General features: G+C 53.8%; 2 protein-coding genes across 2 annotated transcripts in view; one reads left to right on the top strand and one right to left on the bottom strand.

The window, feature by feature from the left end:
* The window catches only part of IFT140 (intraflagellar transport 140), a 92,714-nt gene that overhangs the window by 42,389 nt on the left and 22,449 nt on the right, over window positions 1-27,876 (top strand). The window contains exons 16-18 of the mRNA XM_008146377.3: window positions 118-286; window positions 1,793-1,924; window positions 5,101-5,300. Of these exons, the coding sequence (XP_008144599.2) occupies window positions 118-286; window positions 1,793-1,924; window positions 5,101-5,300 (501 nt within the window). The remainder of the gene's footprint in view (window positions 1-117; window positions 287-1,792; window positions 1,925-5,100; window positions 5,301-27,876) is intronic.
* On the bottom strand, window positions 6,499-27,343 carry TMEM204 (transmembrane protein 204). The gene is made up of 3 exons (XM_008146376.3): window positions 26,448-27,343; window positions 21,219-21,374; window positions 6,499-8,333 (listed from the first exon to the last, which is right to left on the bottom strand). Exons 1-3 carry the CDS (start codon window positions 26,725-26,727, stop codon window positions 8,089-8,091), a joined length of 681 nt encoding a protein of 226 aa, XP_008144598.1. The 5' UTR covers window positions 26,728-27,343; the 3' UTR covers window positions 6,499-8,088.

Genomic DNA, 27,876 nt, shown 5'->3' with positions numbered 1-27,876 from the left:
ACTCCCAGGCTGGAGCTCAGATGAGGCCTGCTGATGCTGATTGGAGGCTGGCCTGAAGGTGTTGCAGAGGCTGAGAACAGGAACTCCCTCATGGGTTCCCATGGGTCTCTCTTTCAGCAACCATGCCTTCGGGGATGGGAGGCTGGCGCATCTGGTTCCTGTGAGCCACTTCTGGGATCAGAGTGAGCCCAGGCTGTTCGTGTGCGAGGCCGTGCAGGAGGTAACGGGAGCCCAGCTGCAGCCCGCGGACAGAAAGGCCCACGCCAAGGACAGTGCCAGCCCCACGGTACTGCACAGCCGCATTTGTGTTTAGAGGCATGGGGACTTTGGACTTATGGGTGCACAGTCTTGGTGACAAGGTTTATAGGAAAGTTCCAGGGAAATTCATTCACATGGAGCATGAATATGTGCCTGTGTAGCCTCTCCCGGGGGCGTACATGAGGAGGCTGAGCCCACCCTCTGTCTTGTCTGGCTCAGTGTAATACTCTGTTCTCCTGCTCTCTCCACTTGATGTCAGCATGTCCTGTGACTGAGTCGCTGAGGCAGCATGCTGACTCCTCATTTGTCCCACAACCTGCCATGACGCTCAGACAAGGACGATCCTGACCAAAGCAGCCTCCTCGCCTCAGTCACGCTCTCTGCTCTCGCCACCCGCTCCCCAAGCTCTTCAGGGTCTCCCTCTCCCACCTGATGACTCTCAGGGCCGCATCCCAAGGGCTTGGACTCTGACACTTGCCAGTTCTTATGCATTGTGGGACGGATGTCTAACATTCCGTGGGAAAGCCCAGCGGTTTGCTGTGCTGCTTTCTAACCCATCTCTTTCCAAGAGAATTTATACGCAGGGTCTTCAGTAAGTCAGCGAAGGACAGCAGCCCTCTACCTTCAGGGGCCTTGTCTCCCTGCCGAAGGAATTTCCCTTCGGATGCCCTGAGATTATCAGCAATCTGGGTCCATACTCCGAGATTTTCAGAAGTGGATCCAGCCATTGGTTCTGACACACTGAGTGGGAAAGTGTATTGAGGTAGCATCTCTTCATTGGGTTGAGAGAAGCGAAGACATTGCCCGAGGAATTTTATTTTCCTCGTGATAGAGGGCCTGGTGACAAGTCTAGACAAGTGATAAGAACGTGCAAGTTGATGACGATGGAGTGTACTGTACACGTGAAGGGCACTTTCCAGCAGTTTGAACAGACAGCTCTTTGGGTCCTTTATGAAGATGATGAGGAAGTGTAGGAATTCACACAGCAAGAAAAGGCTCCGGCCCGAGGCCTCCTGTTGCTTTCCTGTTCAGAAGGGGCCGCAGCCGGGAGCTGCTGTTCTGAGTCCCGTGGGACAGGATCCTAGAGTCCCCCGCCTCCTCCCTGTGCATTCCCTATTCCTTGAAGGCTGTGGCAGGAATCTTTTTATCGTTGTTGCTCTGGGTGGTTTGAAATCAGAGTAAAGAAACTGCGGGGATATCTTTTGAAACATGAGAGCTCTTCTGAGTTTCCATCACCCGCTCGGTGGGAATGTTAGTCTTTGCTACAAGGACATCAGTCAGTGAGAAGGACATAGTGGCTCTCAGACCGGATGAGGTGTATCCTTCCAGAAGATGCATCAGTTTTTCCAAAGTACAGGAGATGGTGGTGGAGGCTGGTGTTGCCATATGCCCAGGGGGGAGTGGATTATCTGTGTCAGAATGTACTCATCCTGTCTAATCTGTGTTCTATGTAAATTCCTCGGCCAGGAAAATGGGAATTAGACAAAATAGTAAAGTCTATTGCCAAACTAACAACAATCTTTCCCTCTCCCAGGCGGACGCGTTGATTCTGTCCTTCTTCATTTCCGAAGAGCATGGCTTCTTGCTTCAGGACAGCTTCCCACGGCCTCCCACCTACCAGTCTCTCCTGGGGATGGAAGTGCCCCATTATTACTTCACGAGGAAGGTGCGAGTCTCGTGAGCACCAGGCGTGTTCTCGGGTCCCTCTCCTGGGCTGGGCTTGGGTCTCCCCAGCGCTGGAGTCGGGGGCCCCTGCTCACCGCTCATTGAACAAGGCACACCATCTGCTCTGATTTGTCCCCTGAAATTGCAGCAAGTGTCAGGCGGATCAGGAGGAGGTGGGTGTCCTCCCAGGGGCTCCCCTGAGGGCACCACACCTGCAGTTTTCCTGCCTTTTTTATTCAGCTGTGTTTTTTAAATTGTGTATTCCTAGAAAATTTAGACGCTACAAAAAAAGAAATAAAGACCAAAGATGATGCAAGTCTCCATAGACCCAGCCCCCAGGGATGGCCACTGTGACCAGGCTGGCATGTGGCCTTTCAAGAGGTGTCTACTTACCTACGTTTGTACATGTCACATACATGTAGTTTTTTAGTCTGTGAGGGAACAGGGTTGTTTTCAGCACACACATGCTCATGCCCCCATGTGGTTACTTTGGCCGAGTTACTTGCCTTCCCTGGGACTTGGTCTCCTCAGCTGCATGGCCCCCTGGCCTCTGCACGTCCCCTGACGAGCTGAGTGTGGGTCTGTGGTTTGGAGGCTGCCAGAAGTGCACGTGTCATGGCATGAGTGATGGAAACAACGAATCTGGGCGCAGTGGGTTCCCATGTCCCTAAAAATTCCATATAAAATGACATGGCATGGCCGTTGGCATCATGAATAGTGTATAGACTGACGTTTACTTGTGATAAATGGAATGATCTTTGTGAAAATTGGGAATGGGCTCGTGTGACTTTTCTAGAATCCTTATGCTCTGTCGATGCAGGTTTTCTCAGTCCCTTATTTGAAATAGATCGGTTCCCCGAGACGAGCGTTTTTCTGAATTTCATTTCGTGCTCCTTTGGCATTTTCTGCTCTTGGATGTGAGAACTCGGAAGGTTGTGGGAGACATTTGGGTTCTTTCTCTTGCGCGTTCCCCTCCTTCCCACCCCTCCCCGTTGTTCTCACATGTGGACTCTGGTTCCTCTCACACCCTTATGCGTCTTTCTCTCGTCTCTTGTCTTCTCTGTGCTGCTCTCCTCGTTGTCCAAGAGAGGAGACGTGTGTGATGCAGTGTGAGATGGCTCCCCACTTATCCTCTGTTATCTTAACTCTGCCCTTTTCTCAAGATCTTGCTTTATGTTAAGCTACAGTTGTCTGTGACAGTACTGCCCACCTCACCTGCATGTCCTCTCTAGTCAGATTGATCAAGGATATGACACCGTATCAGCTCCCCATGTCACCACAGAGCACTTGTCCTGGCCAGACATGTGGCAGGAACAGGCTGTCACCTGATGTTTGCTTTACAGGAAATAGCTTACCTACATTTGCAATGTAGGAAATCTTATTAACTTGACTCTGAGGTGCTTGTGGTGAATGGCCATAAAGCACTGTATTTCTTTAAAAGCTGCTCTTTTTCTGATTACTGACTGTGTTTACTTCCCTTGGCCACGTACTGGAGGTTTCTGTCCCCACACTTGGGAGTCAACAGCCCTGGGCCCCCAGCTCCCATGGTGGCCAGGGCAGGTGGCTGTCTCTCCTCGAAGAGCTGTAATGAGAGTGGGTGTAAATGCTGGGTCAGGCGGCAGGCGAAGCAGGGCCCTCAGGTGCTCGTGCCTCTGCGAGAATTCCCGAGTGTGCTCACAGGAGCAGGGCTCTGATTGGATCACAGCAAGGCTGATGGACCTCAAATCCTGCCCTGTGATTATTAAGCCACAGCGGTCAGCATTACCAGTTGTTTGTTGTACATGCACATTTCCAAAGGTTTCCCGTTCCGTGCAAAATCAGTCCAAACCTCAGCCTCCTGCCTAGTGTGACCCAGCCTACAGGTGGCCATGAACTCTGAATTTAAGCTGCCCTGGGTTGCCTCAGAGCCTTTGCTTATGCCCTGGTGCCTGGAAGGGTCTTGCCATCCACACCTGGGTCTTGCCATCCACACGTCCTACCAGTGTCTCAAGGCCCCGGTCAAGTACCCCCTGAAGTTGGGGACTACAGATGAACTTGAGAAGCAGCAGTGAGATGGAATAGCTGCTAGGAACTGAGCAGGTGGTGAAGGTTAGCCTTGCAGAAATCATAGAGTAGCACAAATTCAGGACCAGTGACGTGCAGGGGCACTGGTCCGGGAGGATGGATCATGACCCCGTTTTACACAGGGTAGCGTTGTGTACATCAGAGAAATGGATCCTGCAGAGAGAAAGAAGCAGACAGTGGGGAATACAGAGAATGGTGTGTGTAGAGGGGTGCAGCCTGGAGGAGAGCGGTGGGCGTACAGGCAAGGGCAGCGCCCAGCAGTCAGGAAGGAAGCCAATAGTTGACTTAGCTGGTCCCCTCAGTCGGTTGTATTTCAAGGTGCCAGGTGCACAAAGGCCTCAGGCAGCCACTATAACATCGAGTCTCTGCTCAGACATTCTTTCTCTCCGCACACCTGTCTGGGGAGCTCTGCACTAGGTTGACATTTCTTCTGAGAAAAACCAGTGGGAGGGCACTCCACTAATTCAGGTTATCATTTTAGAAAATTCCACCTGAAATCATGATGGCATTGTTTCATCTTAAGACCTTGTGCACATGTGTACATGTCTGACTTGATAGTAAAATTTTTCTAGTTTACAAAACAAACATGGTAGGTGGGGATTTTCGTGTGTGTGTCCTCACCTGAGGATACTTTTTTTCCATTTATTTTTAGAGAGTGGAAGGGAGAGAAGTAGGGAGGGTGGGAGAGAGAGACATTGATGTGAGAGAGATACATCAATTGATTGCCTCTTGTTTGGGCCCAGACTGGGGCTGGGGATCAAACCTGCAACTCAGGTACGTGCCCTTGACCAGGAATCTAACTTGGCAATGCTCTAACCACTGAGTGCACCAGCCAGGACTGGGGATTTTCACAACTATTTTATAACTTTTGAAAAATTGATATTAGGGAACCAGAGGTTGAAAAACAACTTCCTGTGCATAGACTTGCTTTTGCTTATCTGCTGTTTGGCTCTGGTTTCAAATGAGGACTGATTTTGTTGCATTTGCCAGGGCCTCCTGCTGACTGTCCACATCTGTCTGCAGAGGACCCCCATAGCTGACATATGAGAGAGGCTTAGTGTAGACATTAGCTTTACATGAACTGACAGGTAATCAGTGTCCTTTCTCAATCAGCCAGGAGAAGCAGACAGAGACAACTGGGTGGATTCACAGCACAACCGCATTCCCCAAATGGTGGGCAGGAGGCCCCTGCGAGATTTCGTGGGGCTGGAGGACTGCGACAAGGCCACCCGGAATGCCATGCTCAACTTCAGCTTCTTCATCGCCGTTGGAGACATGGATGAAGCTTTCAAATCTATCAAACTCATCAAAAGGTAAGGATTCCGTTCTCAGAGGTGTCGAAGGGATGTGTACACTCTTTGGGTACTTTCTCTCCCTTTCTATATGAGATTCTAAGGATCGTTAACACTTCTGTGACTCTGTTATGCTGTATTCCCTGTCTTTTCACTCAGTGAAACACCGCTGCTCATACAGGCACCAGGACATGCCTGGCATGTGCTGTAGAGCAGTGAGTTTTGGTGCAGCACAGCTGGGCGTAGGGAGCAGGTGAGCCTGGCTCTCAGCCTCTGCCATGCTTACAGCCTCTTGGGCTGTTATTTAGTTGTTTTGATTAATTTCATAGTGTTCTGGACACTTCCTAGTAGAAAGTTCTGCAGTTGCTAAATATTTGTAATACCTGTCCCCTCTGGGAACAATTGCTACTAAACAAAAAAAGGATCTATATATATAAAAGCCTAAGCAACCTTTACGACCGGTTGACCGAACGACCGGTCAACCAGTCGCTATGACGTGCACTGACCACCAGGGGGCAGATGCTCAATGCAAGAGCTGCCCCCCTGGTGGTCAGTGTGCTCCCACAGCCAACCTCCTGCGGCTGGCCAACCTCCCACGGTCCCTCCCCACTACTGGCTGGCCAACCTCCCGCAGTCCCTCCCCCAACCTGGCCAACCTCCTGCAGTCCCTCTGCCCTGATCGGCTCCGATCGCTGGCCAGGCTGAGGGACCCTACCTGTGCACAAATTCGTGCACCAGGCCTCTAGTTTGATAATAAACACTCAAAACAGTACAGTGAACATGCAATTAAAATTACTCTGAAAGAAGTCAATCAAAGCTGTCTAAAAAGCAGCTTCCTCTCTGTTCCTGAGAGAATTCAGCAATTATTCCCAGGGACATTTGACAGCTTTCAATCTCGAAAGTGTAGAAAAATTATTACAGAATGAAACTAAAGTCGGAAGAGAAAGGTGGAAAATGAAGTTGCCTGGAACAAGCCTTCCTCATCGGCAGTGATGATTTCTGTAACATGGAAGCGCCTTTCAAATTAGTGTGTGACCCTGGTTCCTTGGCTTATTTCTAAAACAGGCCTAGCATTGTTCCAGTTGGGAGGCCTTTTCAACACTGGCCATGTGGACAAGAGGACTCTTGTTGGAAGTGAACTAGAGTAGCTGGATGGCATAGCCCAGCCTTTCTGGCTCACTTTTCATTTAATATAAACACGATCACAGACTAGAATCAATCACATGGCCAACTTTAAAACTTTAATGAACATTTATATAATCATATACATAATATTATTAAAATTATACACCTTAAATATTTCATTCTTTTAAAAAAACAATTATTTTTAGCATAGGATTTGGGGGAAATCCATTGTAGGAAAGAAGCTCAAAGGAAGGGAGCTCCAACCTAAATGTTCCCATGAGCGTACTGGTTGTGGGGCAGGCATCTGGCTGTTTCTACACTGACTGCTAGCTTTATTATAGATGATTAGGCCACGGATGCTTTTAAATCATCCTCAATTGCTTTATGACTGTTCGCATCCGCATACCCCAGATGGTGAGCAGGACCATTTGTTCTGACTATCCTGGAGCGATATAGTCTTTGAATTCCAAGCTGGCCACCTCACTTCTCTGGAACGTTAAAAGCAACAAAGCTCAAAGTTTCTTGGGGTTGGAGGCTCAGCCTAGTGACAGCCAGGCCTTACCCTGGCTTTGATGGCACCCACAGTGCCCAGGGTCAACTTCCTGGGCCAGAGGACGGCGACAGTGATTCTACTTCTAGGTGGCATGAGGTCAAGCCGTGCAGTTATCAAAGGACTGTCCTTATAGATGTCGTCAGGCAGTCCTTGAGGATATGGGCCAGTTTCTTAATGTTTTCTGTTCCGCCTGGAGACTTACGGCCTCTTCACCTCTCACAGGTGTAAGAGCTGGGTGGTTTGGAATCCATGTAGCATCGTGAAGGTATCGCCCACCAAGTGTTTGACTGAAGAGAGGCCAAAGGTTTTATGTGGGGGAAGTGGACCTCTCTCTGAATTTCTTTAAACAAATAGACTTTCCCGTCCCGCTCCACTAATTGTGGATCTGCCAACATATGACCACGGTGTGCGGAGTCTGTAGGAGCGTGGGTGTCTGAGGCTCGGTTGACCAGAAACGAGAATAAGGACATGAGTAACCCGAAGTTTCACTCCCACCAGATCTTTAAAAATGCCTCAACCCTTCTCTTACTGCTAACCCACAAAAAACACATAAAATAGACCAAATTCCTTTTACCACGTGGCAGTGTAGGGAGATACAACACACATTTTAGACAGTGGTAAGAGGTTTCCATTTTATTTTAACTTAGAAAAATAATCAGGCACAAACAGACACTACTAACTCCTTCCTGTCCTAAAGCCGTAACCATCTGATTATAGATTCTGAGCCACTCGAGGAAAATACAGCCATTTCCAGAAAATCTCCCGGGATGTTCTGCTTTACTGAAGAAAGGGTGGCCGCAGATGCCCGTCTGAGCAGGCACAGAATAAATTAACCCCAGACCAGGGCGCTGAGCAGGGCCGCTGCGCCCCTCACGTGCATCTCGGGCTGGTCGCCTTGCGACGTGCGTGAGCGTGAAGCCAGGTTGTGAGTGGGTCAGGGGGAGGCTGGCACAGACGATATATGATCATATATTTATATAAACATAGTAAACATACCTGTGTATCGTACATATGCATATAGAAGAAACCATAGGAATCGCCGCCTCCACGCAGGCCGTCCCTTGGTTTCTAGACTGTTCCATTACAGTGGATACTAGTAAAGTCCCAGGCAGGGCCCCTCCCTGGCACTCATCAGCATGGTGACTCCACATAGTCATTGTCTAGCCCACGGCGAAACCGAGCCGTCAAGGAGCGGCTGATGACAATCACTCGGGGCGCCATGCAGTCCTCTCTCCTGTGAAGAATGTTCCAGATGAGCATGGCGGCTGCCAGGGTGGCCAGGAGGCAGGCGCCGATGTTCAGGTAGCAAGACCAGGACAGGCTGGTGTACGGGCCGATTCTGTAGAAGGTCACGAGCCCAATGACCAGGATGAAACCTGTGGGTGAAAGACAGGTGTTGGGAAAGCCTTCCCCAGCCGGGAGAAGCTGCGGAACTCCCTGCTCGAGGCAGCTGTGCTGCTGCCCTGACCCTCTGCGCTCCCCGACCTCCCAATGAAGGGGGCACTGACACTCGCTGTCCCTCACCCCAAACAAACCCGGTTCGAAGTGAAAGCAAACAGTTTTTCTAAATCTCATTTAGTAACAACTCTGATTGGTGTTTAACTTGGTCTGAATTCCTGTTCCTAGGCGTTTCCTTGTTCTTAGCATTTGCTTCTAAAGGAAATAGAGATTTTCCTTCAGAACTCCAGGTGGCCTAGAGCATGCCTGCTTAGGCAGAGGGCAGAAGCCGAGAACGAGAACGGAGCTGTGTCCGAGTCTCCTGCTGGCTTCTCCTCTTACTTCTAAATAGATGCAGCTGGTTCTAGAATTTCCCTCTCGCCCCCCCCCCCCACCCCCACCCCCCCCACCCCCGTTGCATTTGTTTAGAAGGGGAGGGGGCTGTGCTGGGACTGTGGCCAGAGTCTTCCACTGATGGCAGTTCCCACAGTCTAGTTCACATTTATTTTTTAGTTTGTTTGTTTCATGTGGTGATTTTTAAAAATATATATTTTTATTTATTTCAGAGAGGAAGGGGAGAGAGAGAGAGAAACATCAGTATGAGAGAGAATCATTGACTGGCTGCCTCCTACACACCCCCTACTGGAGACCGAGCCTGCAACCCTGGCATGTGCCCTGACCAGGAATCTAACCGCAATCTCCTGGTTCATCGGTCGACGCTCAATCACTGAGCCACGCCGGCCAGGCCAGACTTGTTCACATTTAGTTCGTAGCTAATACCACAGCATCGTTGCTTTAATAATTTTATCTTTAAGGAGCTCCAGAGACTTGGTTTTATTAATTCTTACAATAGGAAAGCCAGGATTTTCACCCGGAACACTGATGTCGTGGAGTTCAGCTCTGAATCCAGACTAGAAACCCCGGCCACCGGGATGGAGGAGAGGTCACCACTGCTCTGCTGTCGGGGAAGCTGGTCCTGTCCCTTCTTGTCCCCTGAGATTGTCACTCTTCTCAGCTGGGAGGAGCTAAATAAGCCGGAGGAAACTGGAAGGGGGCCGTAGGTTGAGCGGAGCCATGGCTAGCAAGAGTGAGGACAGAAGCAGAAGCAGAGCCCTGGGAGGCCCAGGGAGCCCCCTCTTCTCCCCAGCACCCCACCCTCTGATGTGCTGACTGAGACAGTCTGTTTCTTGGAACCAAAATGCCTGACAAAGACATAGGCTCTCTGTAACCCAGCATGGTCCAGATGGGACTCTGCCCCGCCCAGGCCCGTCCACGCTCCCTGCCCTATGCTCCGGCCAGGCTGCTGCTGCTGTGGTCCCTGCCTGCCCTGCACTGTGACATCCATACGTCTGTTCCTGCTGGTCCCGCCCCACGGCCTCCCCTGCTTTCCTCAGGAAACCGCGTCATGCACACCCAGCGTGGCGCGGAGCAGAGAGCAGCCGCAATGCCAGCTAATGGTCCTACTAACTAGGGTACGCGTTGGTGCTGGGCTGGGGTGTGGGGGGCAGGCTTGGATTTTCTAAAAACAAGCATATAGTCTCATCATCACGGACCTTCTAGAACGTATGAATTAAACATTCACCTACCTCAGTCGTGTCCTAAACAATGGTGACAGTGACTAATCTCTATTGTAATTCTCTACAGTACTTTGTGGAGCTTTTTATACATGGAAAGCTTCTGGATACTTCCTTTCTGTTAAAAATAACTAATTCTGTTTGTCATGCACACTGACAAAAAAAACCTGTCATTTCTCTCTCCCAGGGAAGGGTGCATCCTCTGCTCACGATTTTATGGCACCGAGTTTTGCGTTAGTGCGGAAAGGAACTGTAGCCTGTTTTTTGTGTAATGAGAATGAAAATGCTTTATGTGTCCTCCTCATTTTTACTGTCTTTGGGCATTTTTTATCACCCAAGGGAGCTTGTTATGCCTGGTTTCAACAAGACTCAGAAGGATGGGGCAGGATGGGAGCTTTGGGAGAGCGAGTTAGAATCCAGCTTATGTCTGAGAGGAGAGGAGCAAGGCCCTGGCTGAAGGGGGCTCCCAGCAAGGCCCGTGGGAGCCCGCAGGGAGGGCAGTACTGAAGACTTAACTCGACCAGAAGGAATTTACCCAGAGAGCAGCAGCTGGTTTGCATCAGTCACCCACCCTGAGGGGGATACTGACACTTACCCTCTGCTGTGATTGAAACCCGTTTCTTTTTTTTATTATTATTATTTATTTATTTATTTATCTATCTATCTATCTATTTATTTATGTTTTTTGAAAAGAATTATTTTTTAAAAAATATATTTTTATTGATTTCAGAGAGGGAGGGAGAGAGAGAGAGAGATAGAAACATCAATGATGAGAGAAATTAATTGATAGGCTGCCTCCTGCACACCCCCCAGGGGAGATCGAGCCCGAAACCCAGGCATGTGCCTTTGACCAGAATCAAACCCGGGACCCTTCAGTCTGCAGGCCGATGCTCTATGTACTGAGCAAAACTAGCTAGGATTATTTTTAAATATATTTTTATTGATTCCTGAAAGGAAGGGAGAGGGAAAGAGAGATAGAAACATCAATGATGATAGAGAATCATTGATCAGCTGCCTCCTGTACACCCCCTATTGGAGTTCAAGCCTGCAACCCAGGCATGTGCCCTGACCAGGAATCGAACCATGACCTCCTAGTTCATAGGTCAACGCCCAACCACTGAGCCATGCTGGCTAGCTGTTTCTCTCTTTTTAAACTAAGCTTCTTTTTGTGTTGGGTGTGTTATAAGAATATTTTTTAAATCTGTCACGTGGCTTCGGCTGCAGTTTTACAGCATCATTGATCCTAACAGAACAGTGTGAAAGAATTGGGCCTCTCTGGCCTCCAGGGCAACCCCCTCTCCCAGCTCAGTTACCTGTCTTGAGGCTGGTTTACATCACTGATGAATACAGAGAGAGGACCTAGAATTACGTTGCAAGATATTTCAGTGGAGACTTGTGAATTATGAGAGCTGGATTGAAAGAGGTGACCCTAATCTAGAAAGGAGTAAAAGGCACTCACTCACCAGATTGGCAGAATTAGAAAGGGAGGAAACTTAAGTGTCGGCCCAGGTTGGAGGCAGAGGGGTCCCACCCTCACTGAGTGGGAGCTCAGGACAGCATGGTGTTGCCTGAGGATCCACAGTTCCCCTCCTGGGGTTACGCTGGAGTGAAACTCCTGCTCATCCAGGAAACGACTGTGCCCCAAATGTGCAATGTCTGAAACTCGTGTCCACAGGACACAGTGAGCTCTGGGCAGCCGGGACAGGAAGGGGGCAGGTGCACGGCTGCGTGAGCCCCACTGCGCTAGGGTGGGCCGCAGAAACAGTGGTGCCGAGAGGACGTCCCAGGGACACAGCTCTCACACGTGCTCTTTGTGCGTGGTTCTCACAGGCTCAGCCACCAGGCTGCCTTTTAAGAAAACCCGAAGAGGGAATAAAAGTATAAAAAACCAGGAAGCCCTGGCCAGGTGGCTCAGTCAGTTGGAGCATCGTCTGGTACACCAAAAGGTTACAGATTCAGTTCCCAGTCAGGGCACATACCTAGGTTGCAGTTTTGAACCCTGGTTGGGGCATGTATGGGAGGCTACTGATTGATGTTTCTCTCTCTCTCTCTCTCTCTCACTCTCTCTCTCTCTCTCTCTCTCTAATTATCAATTAAAAACAACAAAAATACCCTTGGGTGAGGATTTAAAAAACACAGGGAGTGGCTGACACAAGTTACCTCCCAGGGAGAGAGGGCACAACAGGAAGGACACCCAGGGCTTCTCGGCGTTCACCTCATGTCTTTAGCAGGGCACACATGTTTCATTGAGTTCTTTGCATACATAGTTCACAATAAAACATTTAGAATATCTTAGAAGTGCTCCTGATTTTAGATTCTTTCATTAACAAGCACTTCCTACAGTCCGTCATGACACCGGCAGTCAGCCTCGGCTTTCACCTTTCCACAGTCGGTTCCGTAGCAGATATTAATGCATTTGACGCGCTTCTCCTCCAAGTGCACCGTCAGCTCTGGAAGACACGCATCATGTGCCCCCCCCACGCACAAATGCCCTGTGGCAGCTGTTGCCCTAGGACGTTCCTCAGCCTGGCCCAGCCCCGCCTCAAACCTCCTCCCCTTCTCTTGTGGCCGCCCTGTCTCTGTCACTCTGTAGCCACATTGGTGCCTCTCCGTGCCTCTGCGATGCCAAGTTCTACCTCCAGGCCTTTCCTGGTGCTGCCATCCCTGTGTTTCAAGAGCCCTGACAAGAGGGTTGCCTTCTGTCATCTGGTCCCTTGTCCCTCAGCACTCCGCTTAAGCTCACAGCACGGTGCCTCCTCCAGCTGTTGTCCCTGCAGCTGGAGTGCGGCCCACCCATTGATCTCGGCCTCTCAGAGAGTCACCCAGTTTGAGACAAATCCAAGGAGATCCCCTAATGCGGAGCAGAATGTACTAGTAATGTGGTCACTGGGGAAGAAGACGTGATGAATAGCAGCTTCCATAGCAAGTCCTCTAAGCTTCTTTTTCTCGTTTGTTTTACTACATTAATTTATTATTAAGGAAACAATTACAATTGTAACTAACTTTGCCATCTTGACTGGAGGCTCTTCTGAGCCTCTTGATGACTACAGCCTGTCAGAGGGACAGGACCCCGGTCCCCACAGTTGCGTAGATGTCGCTGAGCGTGGAGCCCGGCTGCTGTGCTGGCACCTGGCATTGGTTACCGCACGGTGTGCTCAGCAGACCTACTGAGTTCCACTCCTGTGTGCTTGGGGCGGGGCAGGGGTTGCTAAGGCTGGGTTGACTTGTCCTTGGGGACCTGGCATTCTTTTTGGGGTGATAAAGATGAAATTAGTCACTATAACATGGTGTGCCCTGTGAAAGAGACAGTTAGAACACGCGGTGGGAGTGAGGGGGCAGCACTCTGCCAGTGAGCAGGGATGGCGGCTGGGCGAGCCCTCCCAGAGAGCAGCCAGGCTAGGCCTGTGACGCCAGGGGACCAGCATGTGGAGAGAGCACTCTGAACTCCAAGTGGTGAAAATATTAACTCACTGAACACTCCACAGACTGTGGGGGCAGAGCGGCCACTGACTTCTAACCCCCGGGCAGTGCCAAGGCACCGTCCCCGCACTGAGTGGCAAGACTCGGACGCTGTCCTGTGCCCACACTCAAATTTCCCAGCAGCTCAGGGCTACTCAACTGTACTGTTACTTCTTTTCTTAAGATCACTATTGTGTTTTGAAAGTAGGGTAGGCTGTGATTTTTTAAAAAATATTTTTATGGATTTCAGAGAGGAAGGGAAAGGGAGAGAAACATCAATGATGAGAGAGAATCATTGATCGGCTGCCTCCTACTGGGGATTGAGCCCACAACCCGGGCATGTGCCCTGACCGGGAATCGAACCAGTGACCTCTTGGTTCCTGGATCGACACTCAACCACTGAGCCACACCCGGCTGGGCTAGGCTGTGATTTGGTAACCATTGGAATCTGTTTATTATTTCCTCTCTATGTTTAGCTGTGTTGCCTACAAGGTACACAGACTGCGGTTTCAAAGTGTGTCTGTTTTTTCCATTACAAGATGAAAGAACATTCAGGGTATGGATAACTGATTTAAGAAGTGTCTATTTGCCTTGGCCAGTTGTTCAGTGGTTAGAGCGTTGGCCCATGCACCACAGGGTCACGGGCTCAATTCCCAGTCAAGGGCACATACCTGGGCTGCCGGTTCAGTCCCTAGCCCTAGTTGGGCTAGGGACTGAACCGGCAGGAGGCAAGCAAAGTCAATGAGAATATCCTCGGGTGAGGATTAACAAAAGAAAAAAGAAGTGTAAATTCACCTGCTCACAGACACCCTGGGTTGCGCCACCTCATCCTGAAAACACGATCAGTAAAGTGATAAAGATGGCAGGGCAGGGGCAATGCACAGCCTGACAAATGGTGTCTGTACAGAGTGAAAATGGACGAGCGGTGCCTCCTCCTATTTCATCATTTGTCTTGAAAGTCCAGCAGTGAGCAGCACTGGCTGTTTCCAGCACAGGTGTGGGTGTCTCACCTCCCAGCTGTGTCACTCAGAGGTGAAGTAGAAAGGAGAAGCAGAAAGGAGGAGTTATTACATTTACGTGACTTATTCTGTGTAAAGATCAGTGTTGGCTTTTGTATTACTGTAGTTCAGCATATAGTCAGAGAAGGGATTGCTTCCCTCACATTAAAAAAACTCATTTAGAAAAACCGTCCTCTGTGCCAGGAAGGTGCAAAGAACCTTCTGAAACAGTGGGCACGGGGGCTGTGCTGCGGGAGGCGCCTGGGCCCCACGGCGGCTGCGTGGCAGGGCCGGTGCAGGGACACTCGCACCCTCCTCGTCCAGGGACAGCTGCTAGACAGTGTCCGCTGGGTCCAGGGGTTAACCATCGCCCAACTCTGCCCGAGCCAAGGGGAGCTGTGGGCACTGAGCAGACACAGGCAGCGTGGGGTCTTCTGTGGGTGCCACGTGTCAGCAGTAAAAAGCCAGGGAGACACGGAAAGGCAGAGCATGTGGGCTCCCTGTGCGCCGCCAGCCTCAGCCCAGACGCCGGGAATCGCCTGTACAGACGTTCTTCTGAAATCAAACTAGCCTTTTACTTCCATAGAGCGCTCTGGCTGAGGGGGGCGTGGTGTTGAGGAGCTAGGTATGGGGCTTGCTGGTCAACCTCAGATTTTCTGTTTCTGTTACAGCCTGATGTAGATCCCCCCTCTCCTCAGAGTTGTCCCTGGAAAGACTTGGCGGTGATGTTAATGTTTGTCCAGAAACAAATCAAAGGGGAGAGTTTTAGCAGACACACCAAACTCTGCTCATGGAGTTGGTTCCATCCTCATGGATTTCTGTTTGCAAAGGCAGCAGCCCCTTCCTGTGAGCCGGCCTCGCAGTGGGCAGTGTGATTCACAGCTCAGCCTGCAGAGCGCCCTTTCCTTTCTCTTCCTTCCTGCCCGCTTCCTGGGGCGGCGGTGTCTGTCACGGGGCCTTCCTTTTGAGTGACTGTCAGCACACGCAGGTGGCACAAGTGGAAGCCCGTGGGGCTGACCCCGGGAGCTCTTCGCCCAGCACACCTGCCGCAGCGTGCACGGCAGCTGAACTGGCAAAGCTGGCGTGAGGCTTCGAGAGAGTATTTACAGAGCAAACCAGCTAGTTAATGGATCCACTCAAGGCACAGCTGTGGTTGGGATCTTCCTACACTGTGAGCAGGAAAACAGTGGCTGTCCAGTGTTTCTCCCCAGAGGGAGGGATTCTGGAGAAAGGACAGACTAAAGATGGTACGATTGATATGATCAGACACGTCCATAGGAGCCGGCGCTTGGAGCAGCGTGGCGAAAAGGGAGAAGAAGGAGAAATGAGAGGTGCAGTGGGGATGTAGGCTGGGGCATGGGGCACAGATGCAGAAGACAGAAAATTATCCAGACCAAGCAACATACCTGTTTACTGTCAAAAACAAAACCTCGTATTGTCCTATGAGAAGGTCCCTGAGCCTAAGAAAACAGCAGAATCCCCACCAGCTCCTGAGATGCCAAGACAATTACCATTTATCACCTCGACTGACCTTAGAGGACTGATAAAATCAGCATTCTCAGGGGCGGGGGTCAGTGGCTCCTTGTGTGTTTATAGGTTTTGCCATCATGAGAAAAACTCTAATGATTTCCAGAAATGGAAAGAGGAAACCAGCAGACATGAGTCCATGTGAGGCTTTTAAAGTGGCTTTTGACCAGGTTCCTCAGTAAACTCCTCTCTTAGTCATCCTGCTTAAGCTTTCGAGGAGGGGACTGGCCGAGGCCAGAGAAAGAGTGCCGCCCGAGCCTGGCGCCAGAGGTGGTCACGCGAGGACTGACATCCCGGCAGCAGTGCGCATGTGCAGGGACGAGCTCGGTTTGCAGATGACACCAAACTCTCTACAGTGCCAGTCTTCGGAAATGGGGGTGCCAGTGGCCAGAGATAGACAAGTGCTGGTCCCCGTCTTTGGGAGAAAAGCACGAGGGCTTGGGCCTGCTGGGCAGCTCCACAGAGGAGATGAGGAATTGTTGGGGGGATGTTCCAAGGAGAGCCCAAGGCCGTTATGAAGGCAGATAAGAGTGAGACATGAACAGCCGGCCTCTGCAAAGATGGATGGGTGCAGCACGGGCCACTGTTTGTACTTGACCTGCATCGTTTCATTGTGGTTATTGTACTTTGAGGAAAACTATAAGTTAGAGGAAGGTCCAGGGCCACTCACATGATTGACAAGGAGGCGAGACTGAAACTTCCGCAGAGATGGAGGGTGAGGGTTACGTATGATGAGGGTTGATAAATCATAAACTAGGAATAATATCAAATATTAGAATAAGAAATCCATGGATGCCTGAGAGCGACAGCCACATGCTTCCGAAGAAACACGGCGGTAAATTTGTGGCTAGTAGACCTGTAGCCACTGTTTAAGGGCAGATGGCTTGGTAAAAGCCCCACTTTGGGACATTGCGAAGGGACTGTGTTCTGGGTGTCACAGGCATGGATGGGTGCAGCCCAGGACACCATTTCTAGGGTCCTTGATGCGGCGGCGCTAGGGAATTTTTTCACGTATATACCAGCATTTTCCAAAATGGATCAGAGGTGGCATACGTACATGCTTTAATGAGCAGTGGGGGTAAGAGAGGAGGGCTGAGGGGAGGGAGTACATGAGAAGCCTGCTCGTTGGGACCCCCATTGCATGACCCCATCTTGTCATTAGGCAAGACATTGGCTCCCAAGACGAGGGGTATAGCCTACTAGCCCAGGGCTCTCAGAAGTGGGGTGCACATGGGATGCACAGTCCCCACCCCAGGGAGAGCACCAACAGGCACTGATGAAGGATGGTGAGCCGTGAGGGACACCCGCTATGTTTCCAGCCTGATGGGCCATGTGCGGCCCCAAGGCTCTCAGTCTGGGACTCCGATAGGCAGTGCACTGCCCCGGAGGCTCAGAGGTGGCCAAGGAGTCACCCTTCAAAGACGAAACTTGACCCAAGTACAGAGCCCTGAATAACCGCCAGATCACTCGTCCCACCTAAAAATGTCAGCCGAGGGCCATACGTGGTAGTCAGTCCTGTGTAGCCAACAGTGAGGGTCACACTTAGGAAATTTCCAAGCTCCTGCAGCATTCTGCCCCGGACAGCCTGCCCGTGGTGTGGGCTGGGGGCGCACTGGGGGGCTCTGGCTCTCACAGCGAGCTCAGGTGGGAGCCCTGAGTCCTGACAGCGCGCGGAGGCTGTGTCTGGGGACTGGAGCGTCTCAGTGTGGTGGTGTCCAGCAGGGCCACAGTGGGAAGTCAGAATGACGACAGCAGCAAGCACAACTGAAGAGGGTCTGCAGGCAGAGCCAGGCGCCTGCTCGCGCCCACTCTCCCCACACGCCCTGGGAAAGCCACTGCTCTCCCGAACCCTGAGGCCCACAGCTCAGCTGCTGCAGCCTGCGCCCCGGCTTTACCTTCTGCTCCAGGAGCCGGACACAAGTGGTCAGCATCTGTGCTTATCCGGGTCTGGGAAAGACCGTCCACCTCTCGAAGGTGGCGCCCTCTGACCCCCCATTCGGCGCTGCTTTCCCTGCTCTGACTGCCTTTCTGCGTACATCAGTGAGACCACAGACACGAAGAAACAGAGGAGCAGCAGTGAGAGGAGGAACCGGGAGGGTCACGGAGAAAGGAAGGTGTGTAGAGTGAGTCAGATCGGAGCTCGTGCCTGTGTGAGGCCGTGGGATGGACCACTTACGCCCGCAAGGCAGGGCCCAAGCCTCGCAGCTGCTGGCTCGGGGGCTGGGATGGCCCATGGGCCCCACCCTGCAGGAGCCTCTGCTGTCGTCAGAACACGAGGGGCATGTGGTCGCAGCCTCACTGTCCGTCGCCTCCAGAGAGGGCTCTACGCTCTGAAGTTGGATTACCAGCAGATTGAGTGGTGGGAGGAAGAGAGAGGGAAGCCTGACCGTTGTGTCTGTCATGTACTGGTTACAACAGGAAGAGCTGGGGGGAGGGAGTGGCCCGGGACCGTGCAGAGCCCCTCCATGCTGACTGCACCCTCTCCTCCCCCCCCCCCCCCCCCCGACTTCCAGGGGCTGTTAGACACCCAGCGGGGCCTAGGCTCGTGTCTAACCTGCGGAGTGCTTCCCACAGGGAAAATGCAGCTTTTCACAGCATACTCAGCTTATGGGGTGAGGGTGGAATAAGGGGCAGAAAGGAATTTTTTTCACCCTTAAGGTAAATTAAAATTACACTTGGAAAATTCTGCAAAGAAAGTAGACACTTGTATGCGGTGGCCTGAACATGATAGAGCAAACTGGGTGAAATGGCTGATATTTCATAGGTTTTGATCCATGAAAATGGCCATTTTGTAGGGTCTCCAATATGACCTTGCCCTTTGGAACCGCAGCTCTGAGGGGCTGAGACTGTCCTTGTACAGACACAGGCCAGGCATCGTGTAAGTGTAGGTTGTGGCCAGAAACTATTGGGAATGAATGAGCAAGTGGGCAGATACCCATCTCAGGAGGCAGGGCCGGGGCGCCCTCCTGGCAGCATGTGCCGCCTCTGCCTGGCTCCAGCTGTTCCCGGCCCCCAGTTTCGCCATGTGCTTTCCCTTCCTCGTTCCTCCCCTGCCCACCCTCTGGCCCGGGCACTGGGGACTCAAGGTTGGCTTGCGTAACAGGTACTAGCAGGCATTTCCCCCTCCTGGGACAGGATATCCTGGCGCCCTTCAGTCTCTCCCTGACTGTTTAAAACAGACCGGAGCACAGGAAAAAACCTAACTCTAAAATTAGCAGCATGATAGAAGAAAGGCACATAGCTGCATTCTGTACTGTTTGTCAATGAAACAAGTCTAAACAGGGCCAAATGCATTTCCTTTTTGGGCAAAACAGACCTGCTGGGAGTAACGGGCAGACACCAAGGGGAGAGGCTGCCCGGGGAGGCGAGAGGGACCGTCCGAAACACTGCGGGCTGCCGCTCGCTGCTCCTGGCTTTTTCCGTCAGCCTCTGCCTGACTTTTTCAGCAGAGCCTGGTCCGACCTTTCCAGAGGTCGTGCTGGCCTGGAAATACTCAGCAGAGGAGCACATGCTCCCTGCCCCCCACAGCGCAGGCCCCCAGGCCTTCGGCAGCCCTCCCACTGCCAGGGCTGCTGCAAGACAACTCCATTTTAGTTCACGGGGCTTCCCCCGCCCTTTGAGTTTTTAAAAAATGTTATTTGTAAATAACACTATCTTGTTCTAAAATAAGAGTTTGCAGGAAGTAAGATGTCAGTTTCACACCAAACCCACAGTATTTATCCTAATATTGCTAAATGTCTCAAAGAAATTCTTGAGAAACACTGCAATGAGTGCTTTGATTATCCTGCTAAGAGTTATTTTCAGATCAGGAAATGTTACTTTCATTTCCTCCATGCCACCAAAATGTCTGTTTTTAATCTAGCTTTTCCAATCACGTTTCAAAATCTTCCACTTCCTTCTAGAAGGGATGGAATTTCAGATAATCCCACGTGATAGCGACGGGCTGATTCACTGAGGCGAGAAACCAGTTCTGTTTTACAGCCCTCGGGTTAGCAGAGGGCAAATGGGTACTTTTCCTAATCACTTGGAATGTCTGGGTTTTCACCCACAGGCACGGAGGAGGGGGGAGGCAGAGTGCTCAGCAATCCCGTCCTGCCTCAGTCATTCTCAGAATCAGTCCGGTGGGGGGCAGTCTTCCTCCCTGCTGTGCAGTTGGGAAAACTGAAGTGTGGATTGAGTACATGGATAATAACTGATGGAGCCAGGATGCAATCCAGTCCCCTTCACGCCAAACCCTGTGCTCTCCTCGGGTCGGCCCTCCGCTGCCCCTGCTGCATCCAGCCTGGGGAGGTGGCCTGCTCAGGACCACACCACCTTCCATTCACACCCAGGCGCTTCCCAGCACACGAACACCTGCCAGCCGCTCGGCCTCAGACTGGAAATTGTGTTCTCCAGAAGGATGAGGGCTGGGACCCATTATTCCTAGAATGATTCACTTCTGACTTCCCGATGTTTCTTCTACTGGGCTTGTTGGAACTGCACCTTCAACACTGGGACAAGCTGCCATTCTCCGCCAAGCACGTCAGCCCCTTCGTCAGTCTCTGCCCCCTGGGACCACTGGCCGAACTTTCCCCCAGTAGGTAGTGGAAAGCCTGAGCGTCCAGGTTTCCACGGTGGTTAACCCTGAGCCAGCCAGAAGGAGCAGAGGCCGAGAGACACCACAGAGCAGCCCCTCACGGTGCCTCCACGGCCACCCTGTGCCCTCGGAGCAGTGCCATCCTTTACACCACCTCTCTCACCCCTGCAAGACCACACGGTGTGCGCATGCCCAGCCCCAGTTCACCCGACAGCCACCCCCGGGGCTGCAGTGGCTTCCAAGTTGTTCCAGAGGCTCACTCCCCGCTGGCCCTGGTCCTGGCTGCCCTGCCCCCGCCAGGCATAGGCTCAGATGGCACTCGCCCCCTGCCCAGGGCAGGCTCTGCACCCTCTCGGGAGGGCGTGAACCCAAGCCACCGCCACACGGGCCGCAGCGGGCAGAGAAAACGCTAGATGCCGAAGACTTTGGAAGACAGCACGTCCTCCCCAGTCAGCACCTGGTCTCAAAACGGAAAAGGGCCGAGGGCCACGCTAGAGATACAAAACCACGGCTGCTCGGATCCTCGCGCTCCCCACCCCGTGTGCGTGTTCCCGTTTGCTCCTGCCCAGGGGGACGGGTGGGGCAGGAGGGTGACCCAGGGGGTTGCCTGGCATTAGGAGGCCACAATGGGCCTTCCAGCCCCAGCAGAAGCTGCCGCTGGTTTGCCCGTCGGGGCGCAGGGGTACTTACTCGCCAACTGGAACGCAGCAGCCATGGCCTCCTCCCAGCACTGGGAGTCCGGCGACATCAGGGGCAGGCCCGTCAGCCCCAGGATGAAAGTGAGCTGGCCCGCAGCGAGGGCCACCGTGGCAACCAGGTTGCAGGCTCGCATCATGTCGAATTGCACTGGAGGGGCCAAGAGGAAAGAAGGCAGGTGGTCAGCGCAGGCGGGCGGCTCAGGGCTGGGTCTCTCTCTCCTCCTGGGGCTCATCCCCGTCTGCACTGACAGCCTCACTGATCTCCCTCTGCCCCCCAACCCGGGCTCCGTGTACTCTGCCCCCCCACCCGCGCCCAGTCCAGGAGTGAGGTGCAAGGGACGTACACACAGGGCAGAGGGAGGACAGAGCCGTGCCGCGGGTGGAACCGCAAAGGCCAGGGGCAGGGGCATCAGGTCCCTTCCCTGCGGCCCTTCTGGACAGTTAAGGTGGCCACCACAGAGCCAAGTGAGGTCTGTCAGCCTCCTGGGCCCCCTCCCCCCGCCCATGCCAGGCTGCGAGGGTTTGTGTGGTTCCCTGCCCCTGCCCCTGCCAGGCAACAGTCACATTTAGCGCTCGTGCAGCCCGAGTCGAATGGAGGTGCTGTGCCACTTCCCACCATGGAGGGTGCGCCCCTCCTCCCCATTGTGTCTCAGCTGCTTCCTTCTTGCCATCCATCTGTCACCCTCAGCCCGAAGGATTTCCCCCTTCCCTGGTCCCAGGCCTCCTCCCAGTGCCCCTTCTGGCCTGGGGGTGGCACCACTGGCTCTGAGGCCAGGATGGATGCCAGAGGACAGTAGCAGAGGCTCCGCTCCTGGGAAGTAAGAGCAGCTTCTAGGAGATCCTAGAGCCGAGGGCCAAGTGCCAGGAGAGAGAGAGAGAGAGAGAGAGAGAGAGAGAGAAGAGAGAGAGAGAACATGCCACTAGATGCATGACAGTCACCACCAAATTAACCCTTTCACCTTCCTGAGCGCTGTGGGTCCTGCTCTCTCAATCACTTTTCTCGCAGGCACAGCCCCCCACCCAGGTGGGCTGTCCTTCCCCATAATTGAGCTCACAATCTGTGTCCTTCAGAGTAACCACAGGAACAACTGCCATCGCTGTAAGCCCTGACACTCCTCTCTGACCCTGCACAGGGCCAGGAGGCAGGGGCTGGGCGAAGTTGGGGAGCCCAGGGGTGCCAGCAGGGCCAGGCCTGGTGTGGCGGTGGGTCCGGGGCTGGGAGGAAGGAGCAGACACGGGCGGAGAGGGGCAGCGGGGCTCTGAGCCTTAGCACAGGGGCGTGTGCTCCCCGGGGTCTGTGATTTCCTCACCGCCCCCAGACTGAGGCTGGGCCTCCTCCTTGCTTCTTCACACTGATTTTCTGTGCAATTATTGTTACCATTTATATGGCTGCACAGAGGCTCTGCTTCTCTGAAAGATGTAGAATTTAGCGGGGGGAAGTGACCTCATAGATGAGGGTGTTAAACATGACGGAGGTTAACAGCCAGACCCAGAGAAGTCCGTCCGGTTTCCCAAGCTCAGCCTTGCGGGTGAGGAAAGATGTGAATGAACTGCTGGCTGAGGAGGGGAGTGGCCTGGGGTGGACACGAGCACCAGGGGAGCACGTGTTGGTGCAGAGACCACGTGACCGAGGCTCCTGAGAGCCAGGAGCACAGCACCAGGGACCCTGGCCGATCCCTCCCCGTGTTCCGCCTGCTGCCCTGCCCACCCGGGCATCCAGCTTTGTCCTTCCCAGCAGCTCTGTGTGCACAGCCCTGCGCTGCACACCCGGCAGTGGCTCCATGTGGCGTCCCCAAGCTCACAAGCCGCCACCTAGGCCCGGCCCAAGTCCTTGTGGACCCATATTGCAGCTGTCCAGAGGCTGTAAAGGATGGGACATGACGCTCAGAGACTCGCCGTGCTGCCTGAGCAGACTCCTCTCTGAGCCGTACTCCCTTCACTCGGAGGCTGGCATCCACCACGCCCAGGCGTCTTACAGGTTCTAACACTGCCTATGTGCATAGCCTGGGCAGCAGTACCTGAAATTTTTTAAATATGTTTTTATTGATTTTAGAGAGAGTGGAAGGGAGAGAGAGAGAAACACTGATGTGAGAACGAAACATTGCTCAGCTGCCTCCTGCACTTCCCACCACCACCACCACAGGGATCAAGCCTGAAACCCAGGCATGTGCCCGAACTGGGAATCGAACCAGCAACCTCCTGGTGGACAGGATGATGCTCAGCCAAAGGAGCCATACCAGCCAGAGCCAGTGCCTGGATGTTAAGGAGCCCAATGTGAATGTGCACCAATGTCATCGGCCGGGCAGCATGTGGTCCACGCCCCGTCCACCTACATTTCCAGGGAGACTCAGGCCCCCATCTGGGGCTGGAGAGCATCACATCACCTCTGGGCAGGGCATGTGTCCAGGACTTAATTACGTTTATTCATGATACATCTCGCTTCAGAAAAAGAGCATCAGGTGCCTGACAGGATGCATGAAATACGGAAAGATGAAAAATGACAGAGAGAACAGGACCAGAGTAAGACTGACACCGGAGTTAGGTTGTGAGATCTCCTTGGGAGCCAAAGGCGGCCCTCAAGTCTCCCATGTTCCCCCCCAAAACCTCACAGCAAGGAAAAAGCCACCTGATCGCTGCATCCTGCCCAGCAAGCATCCTCAAGGCCGGCCCAGTGTACCTGGGGGCAGCTGAGGGCCTGGATTGGCCCCTGTGCCCCTGCCTGGTTTGCTCAGCACACCCAGCAGCACAAACTCCCTGACCAAAGTTGAGTTATGTCTCCTCGAGATGTTTGCCATAGGGCCTCGCCAGGACCTCTGGCTCAGAGCTGGCCGGAGCCTCCTGCTGTCCCCAACAGCTGCCCTGGCTGCCTGCTGCAAGGTCTGGAATCTCTAGGGCAGCCTGGCTCTCTGGGCAAAGCAGGACCAGTGATGTGTGACCAGGGACATGCGCATCCCCTTGGCGTCCCTAGATGGGTACTCAGGATTGAACTGTGCACCAGGCGTCAGCTCTGCAACCCAGACCCCACCACCCTGTTACGGACGAGATGATTTGACCGAGCGACAACTGGCTGGTGTGGAGGTGTTTCTGCAGAGGCAGCAGGCATCGTACAAGGACCCCCTGCTTCTTCCTCCCAATCTCTGTGCCCAGCTAGGGTGTGGGCGAAGCGTGGGCTGGGGTTTTCGTAAGAGGTAATGAGACGGGGCACTGGCCTGATTTAAGGTGGTGGAGGGAGCCCCAGCTCCGGGCCCCCAGGGCCAGGGTGCCGGCTTGCTGCTCCCTGTTCATGTCACAGGGACCTGGTGTGAAGTTGGCTCACTTTGCTCAATTCAGTGTTGCTCAAGAGAAGCTTCTGTAGACATTTCCCTTGTTCTGGATAAATATTTGATGCTCAGAGATCCATTAAGGGTAGCTGCCACAAGCACCGTAGTAATGGCAGGAGGATATTTTAAAAGTTGGTCAGGCCCTGGCCGTGTGGTTCAGTGGTTAGAGTGTCTGCCCGCATACTGAAGGGTCGCAGGTTCAATTCCCAGTCAAGGGCACATACCTGGGGTGCATGCCAGAGACAGCCAGTTGATGTGTTTCTCTCACATCGATGTTTCTTTCTCTCTCTCTCTCTCTCTCTCTCCCCCTCTCTACACCCCCTCCTTCCCTTCCACTCTCTCTAAAAATCAATGGAAAAAATATCCTCAGGTGAGGATTAACAGGGAAAAATGTTGGTCAGGGAGCTTAGCAGGTGGTCTGGGACGGACAGCAAACCAGGGCGGGTGAGTGGGGCTGCTCAGGACACGTGGCAGGGGAGGAGGGAAGCGTAGCGTGAGCTGGCTGTGTGGGGGTCAGGAGGACCCCTGTGTGTCCTCCTGGCCTGAGGTGACCAGTCCTTAGCATGGGGACAGAGGGAATGGACACGCAGGGAGGGCACCTGGTCAGCGTGGGGGACCGGGGCAGGAATCCTTGAGGCCCAGGGCTCCCCCTCCCATGCTGGGCCACTGGCTTTCATTGCTCCTCAGGACAGTCTCCTACCAGAAGAATCGCTCTGGACCAGCCAGTTACAGACAGCCCAGTCCATCTGCATCTATCCAGTTCCCCATAGGCCCCTGAGTTCTGAGAGCTCATAGAGAAGTCTGAAGTCATTCATGCACTTGATCCGTTAAAGAGACGTTCTGCTCCCTACTTGCAAGGGAGGGGGAGGGGCAGACAGCCACCCTTCTGACCGACAACCCCTCAGGCTGTGGTGTGGGAGCCTGAGTAGACAGAGTGGGTTGCATGCCCCCAGAAACCTCGGCTGAGCCGCGTGCTTCCTGCAGCCTCCGGTTTTTGCCTATGAAATGGGACGACATCCTCCACCCCGGGCTCCCTCGCAGGCCAGGGTTCCGAACCCACTGCAGTTGGGGACAGCCACACACCGGCACATCACATGTTCGCATTGCTTGAGGACTTGGGACCCCCCTGACAGCATCTAGCCAAGTCCCAGCTGCAGTCTCGTGTGTGTCACATTTCCTTAAAGACGTGGTTGGTCCGCAGAACGGAGGACACCCACCTGCAAGTTAGACCCTCTCAGTCATTGGGAGACTTTGCCCATCAGCCTCCATGACTGTGGAGGTGAACCCTTCCCTCTGTGCACGCAGACCTGACCCTACTTTCAAAGCCCGGCTCCCAGCTTCCCGAGCAGTGACAGACCCAGGGCTCCGCGTGGCCAGCCAGGGCCTGCGACGCCGCGGAGGGGCACAGGGGCCCGGCTCCGCAGCCGGCCGGTGGTCCCCCCACAGCCAGCCCCGCTGGGTCTGCCTGGGCTGCCTACCACCTTCACCCTGATGACTGTGGAACGGAGTCAGAACTCAGCCATGTGTTCTTAAGCTTCTTGTTTATTTTTCTTAACAATCTTAATTTCCACCAGGAAAAAAGAGTATTTTTCTTGGTTTGGCTAATGCATTTGTTCTTCAGCATGTGTATGCCCGAGAAAAGCCCACTGCTGCGTGAAGAGAACTCTGTCATGAAGGACAGAGGCAGGCTTGAGCTGAGTAGGACTGAAGTGTGCCTGTGGCTTGCCAGGGGAGGGTGGGCATGGAGCTCGGGGCCCACCTGGTTCCCCAAGAGCCAGTGCTACCCCTCAGACCAAAGCACCCCTCACCCGTCAGCAAACACTCAACCCATGTCGTCTGCATGCCACGCAGGGCTAGCGGGCCCTGTCCACTCTAAAGGAGACAGAAAAGTGAGCACTTACGTTTGACGGTGCCTCTGGACTCCTGGAAGCCTGCGGCCTCAGAGCCCCAGCCCAGGGCCTCGCAGTCCCGTGTGTCCGCCTGCCCGGGCCTGGTCCCGGGGCTTGGCCCTCCCCGGGCCCTGTCCACCAGCCAGCAGGACCTCCAGAGCCCCACACTTCGCTTGCGCCCGTCCTCCAGCGTCTGATACACCCAGTTGGGGGTGAAGGCTGCCGCATTGTTGAGGATGAGAGAGACCAGGGCCACCAGCACGGCTGTGGCCACCAGTTTCTGGACAGTCATCACTGACTGCTGGTGCCAACCGCTTGTGGAGAAAGTCCCAGTCCTGGTCAGCTGCTGTGGCCTGGGAGAACCAAGACGCGGCTAGGGGCGGCTAGAGGACATCACCGTTCATTCTCGGAGGGTTGGGAAGGCCCGTGCAGCAGGTGCAGGTGAGCCCACCTCACGGTCCTCCTTACCCTCCTTCCTGCACCTGGAGCAGGGACAGGCCTGATCTGCAGGTGACTGCGTGGCCCATCCCGAGAAGGAAGCAGGGCACCAGCGAGAGCCCCGAGTCCTGAGTGCGCCGTCTTCCTGGGAAGCTGAGCCCAGGGAGGCTGGCAGCCTCTTGTCCCCCACGCGGGAGAACAGAGAGTAACTGGGGAGGAGACAGGCGGTAGCGTGGTGTCAGCCGGCCTCACTCCTCAGAACCAGCTGCGCTCCGAGCACAGCCCGTGCGGTAGGCAGGCTCTGAGCAGGGCCGCAGGGAGCAGTGCGGGTTCAGCAGCCGCTGTGCTGCCTGAGCCCCTGCCTGGTGCCTCCAACACAAAACGGCTGGTCCTGGAAAGCAGAGAGCTTGCTATGGGGAAGTGTGTGTGTGTGTGTGTGTGTGTGTGTGTGTGTGTGTGTGTATGTGTGCGCGCGCGCGCACGCGTGCATTTTCCCTCTGTCTCTCAGCAGAGAGGAAATGGTTGTTTTTGAGGCTGTTTTTGGTGAGCTGGAGGGCGTAGCCAACTGCAACAAATAGCTGCCTGCCGCAGCAGCCAGACACTAACAGGATGTGTTTCCTGATAGGAAAGGCAGGGGGGCCTTCTGAAGTCCTGCTCCATGACCCTCCTCCCCGGCTCCTCCCCATCTTCCTTTCCAAAAGGGAGGGCTGGGGTGCTGGCCCAGAACAGACCCACGGGCCCACCTGTCTGTCTGGGACGTGGCCAGCCTGGCACTCAGGTGCTGCCCACAGCGCCCCAGGCAGTCTCCTGTGCTGGGTCTGGGACAGCGGCAGGACGGTCAGGGCAGGCAGCATGCTGGTGACCAGTCGCCCACCCAGCCCTCAGCTGTCCCCTCAGCAGAGAGACACTGCCAGCCCGCGGTGTGCCAGGACCCCCTTGTCCCAGGGAGATGCAGATGGAGGAGGGAACTGCTCAGAGGAGAGAGCAGCAGAGGAGGGCCGTG

Source organism: Eptesicus fuscus, chromosome 4 (assembly GCF_027574615.1).
Source record: "Eptesicus fuscus isolate TK198812 chromosome 4, DD_ASM_mEF_20220401, whole genome shotgun sequence".
Taxonomy (NCBI): domain Eukaryota; kingdom Metazoa; phylum Chordata; class Mammalia; order Chiroptera; family Vespertilionidae; genus Eptesicus; species Eptesicus fuscus.
Note: the sequence above shows the minus strand (reverse complement) of the source record. Positions and strands in the feature narration are given on the sequence as shown.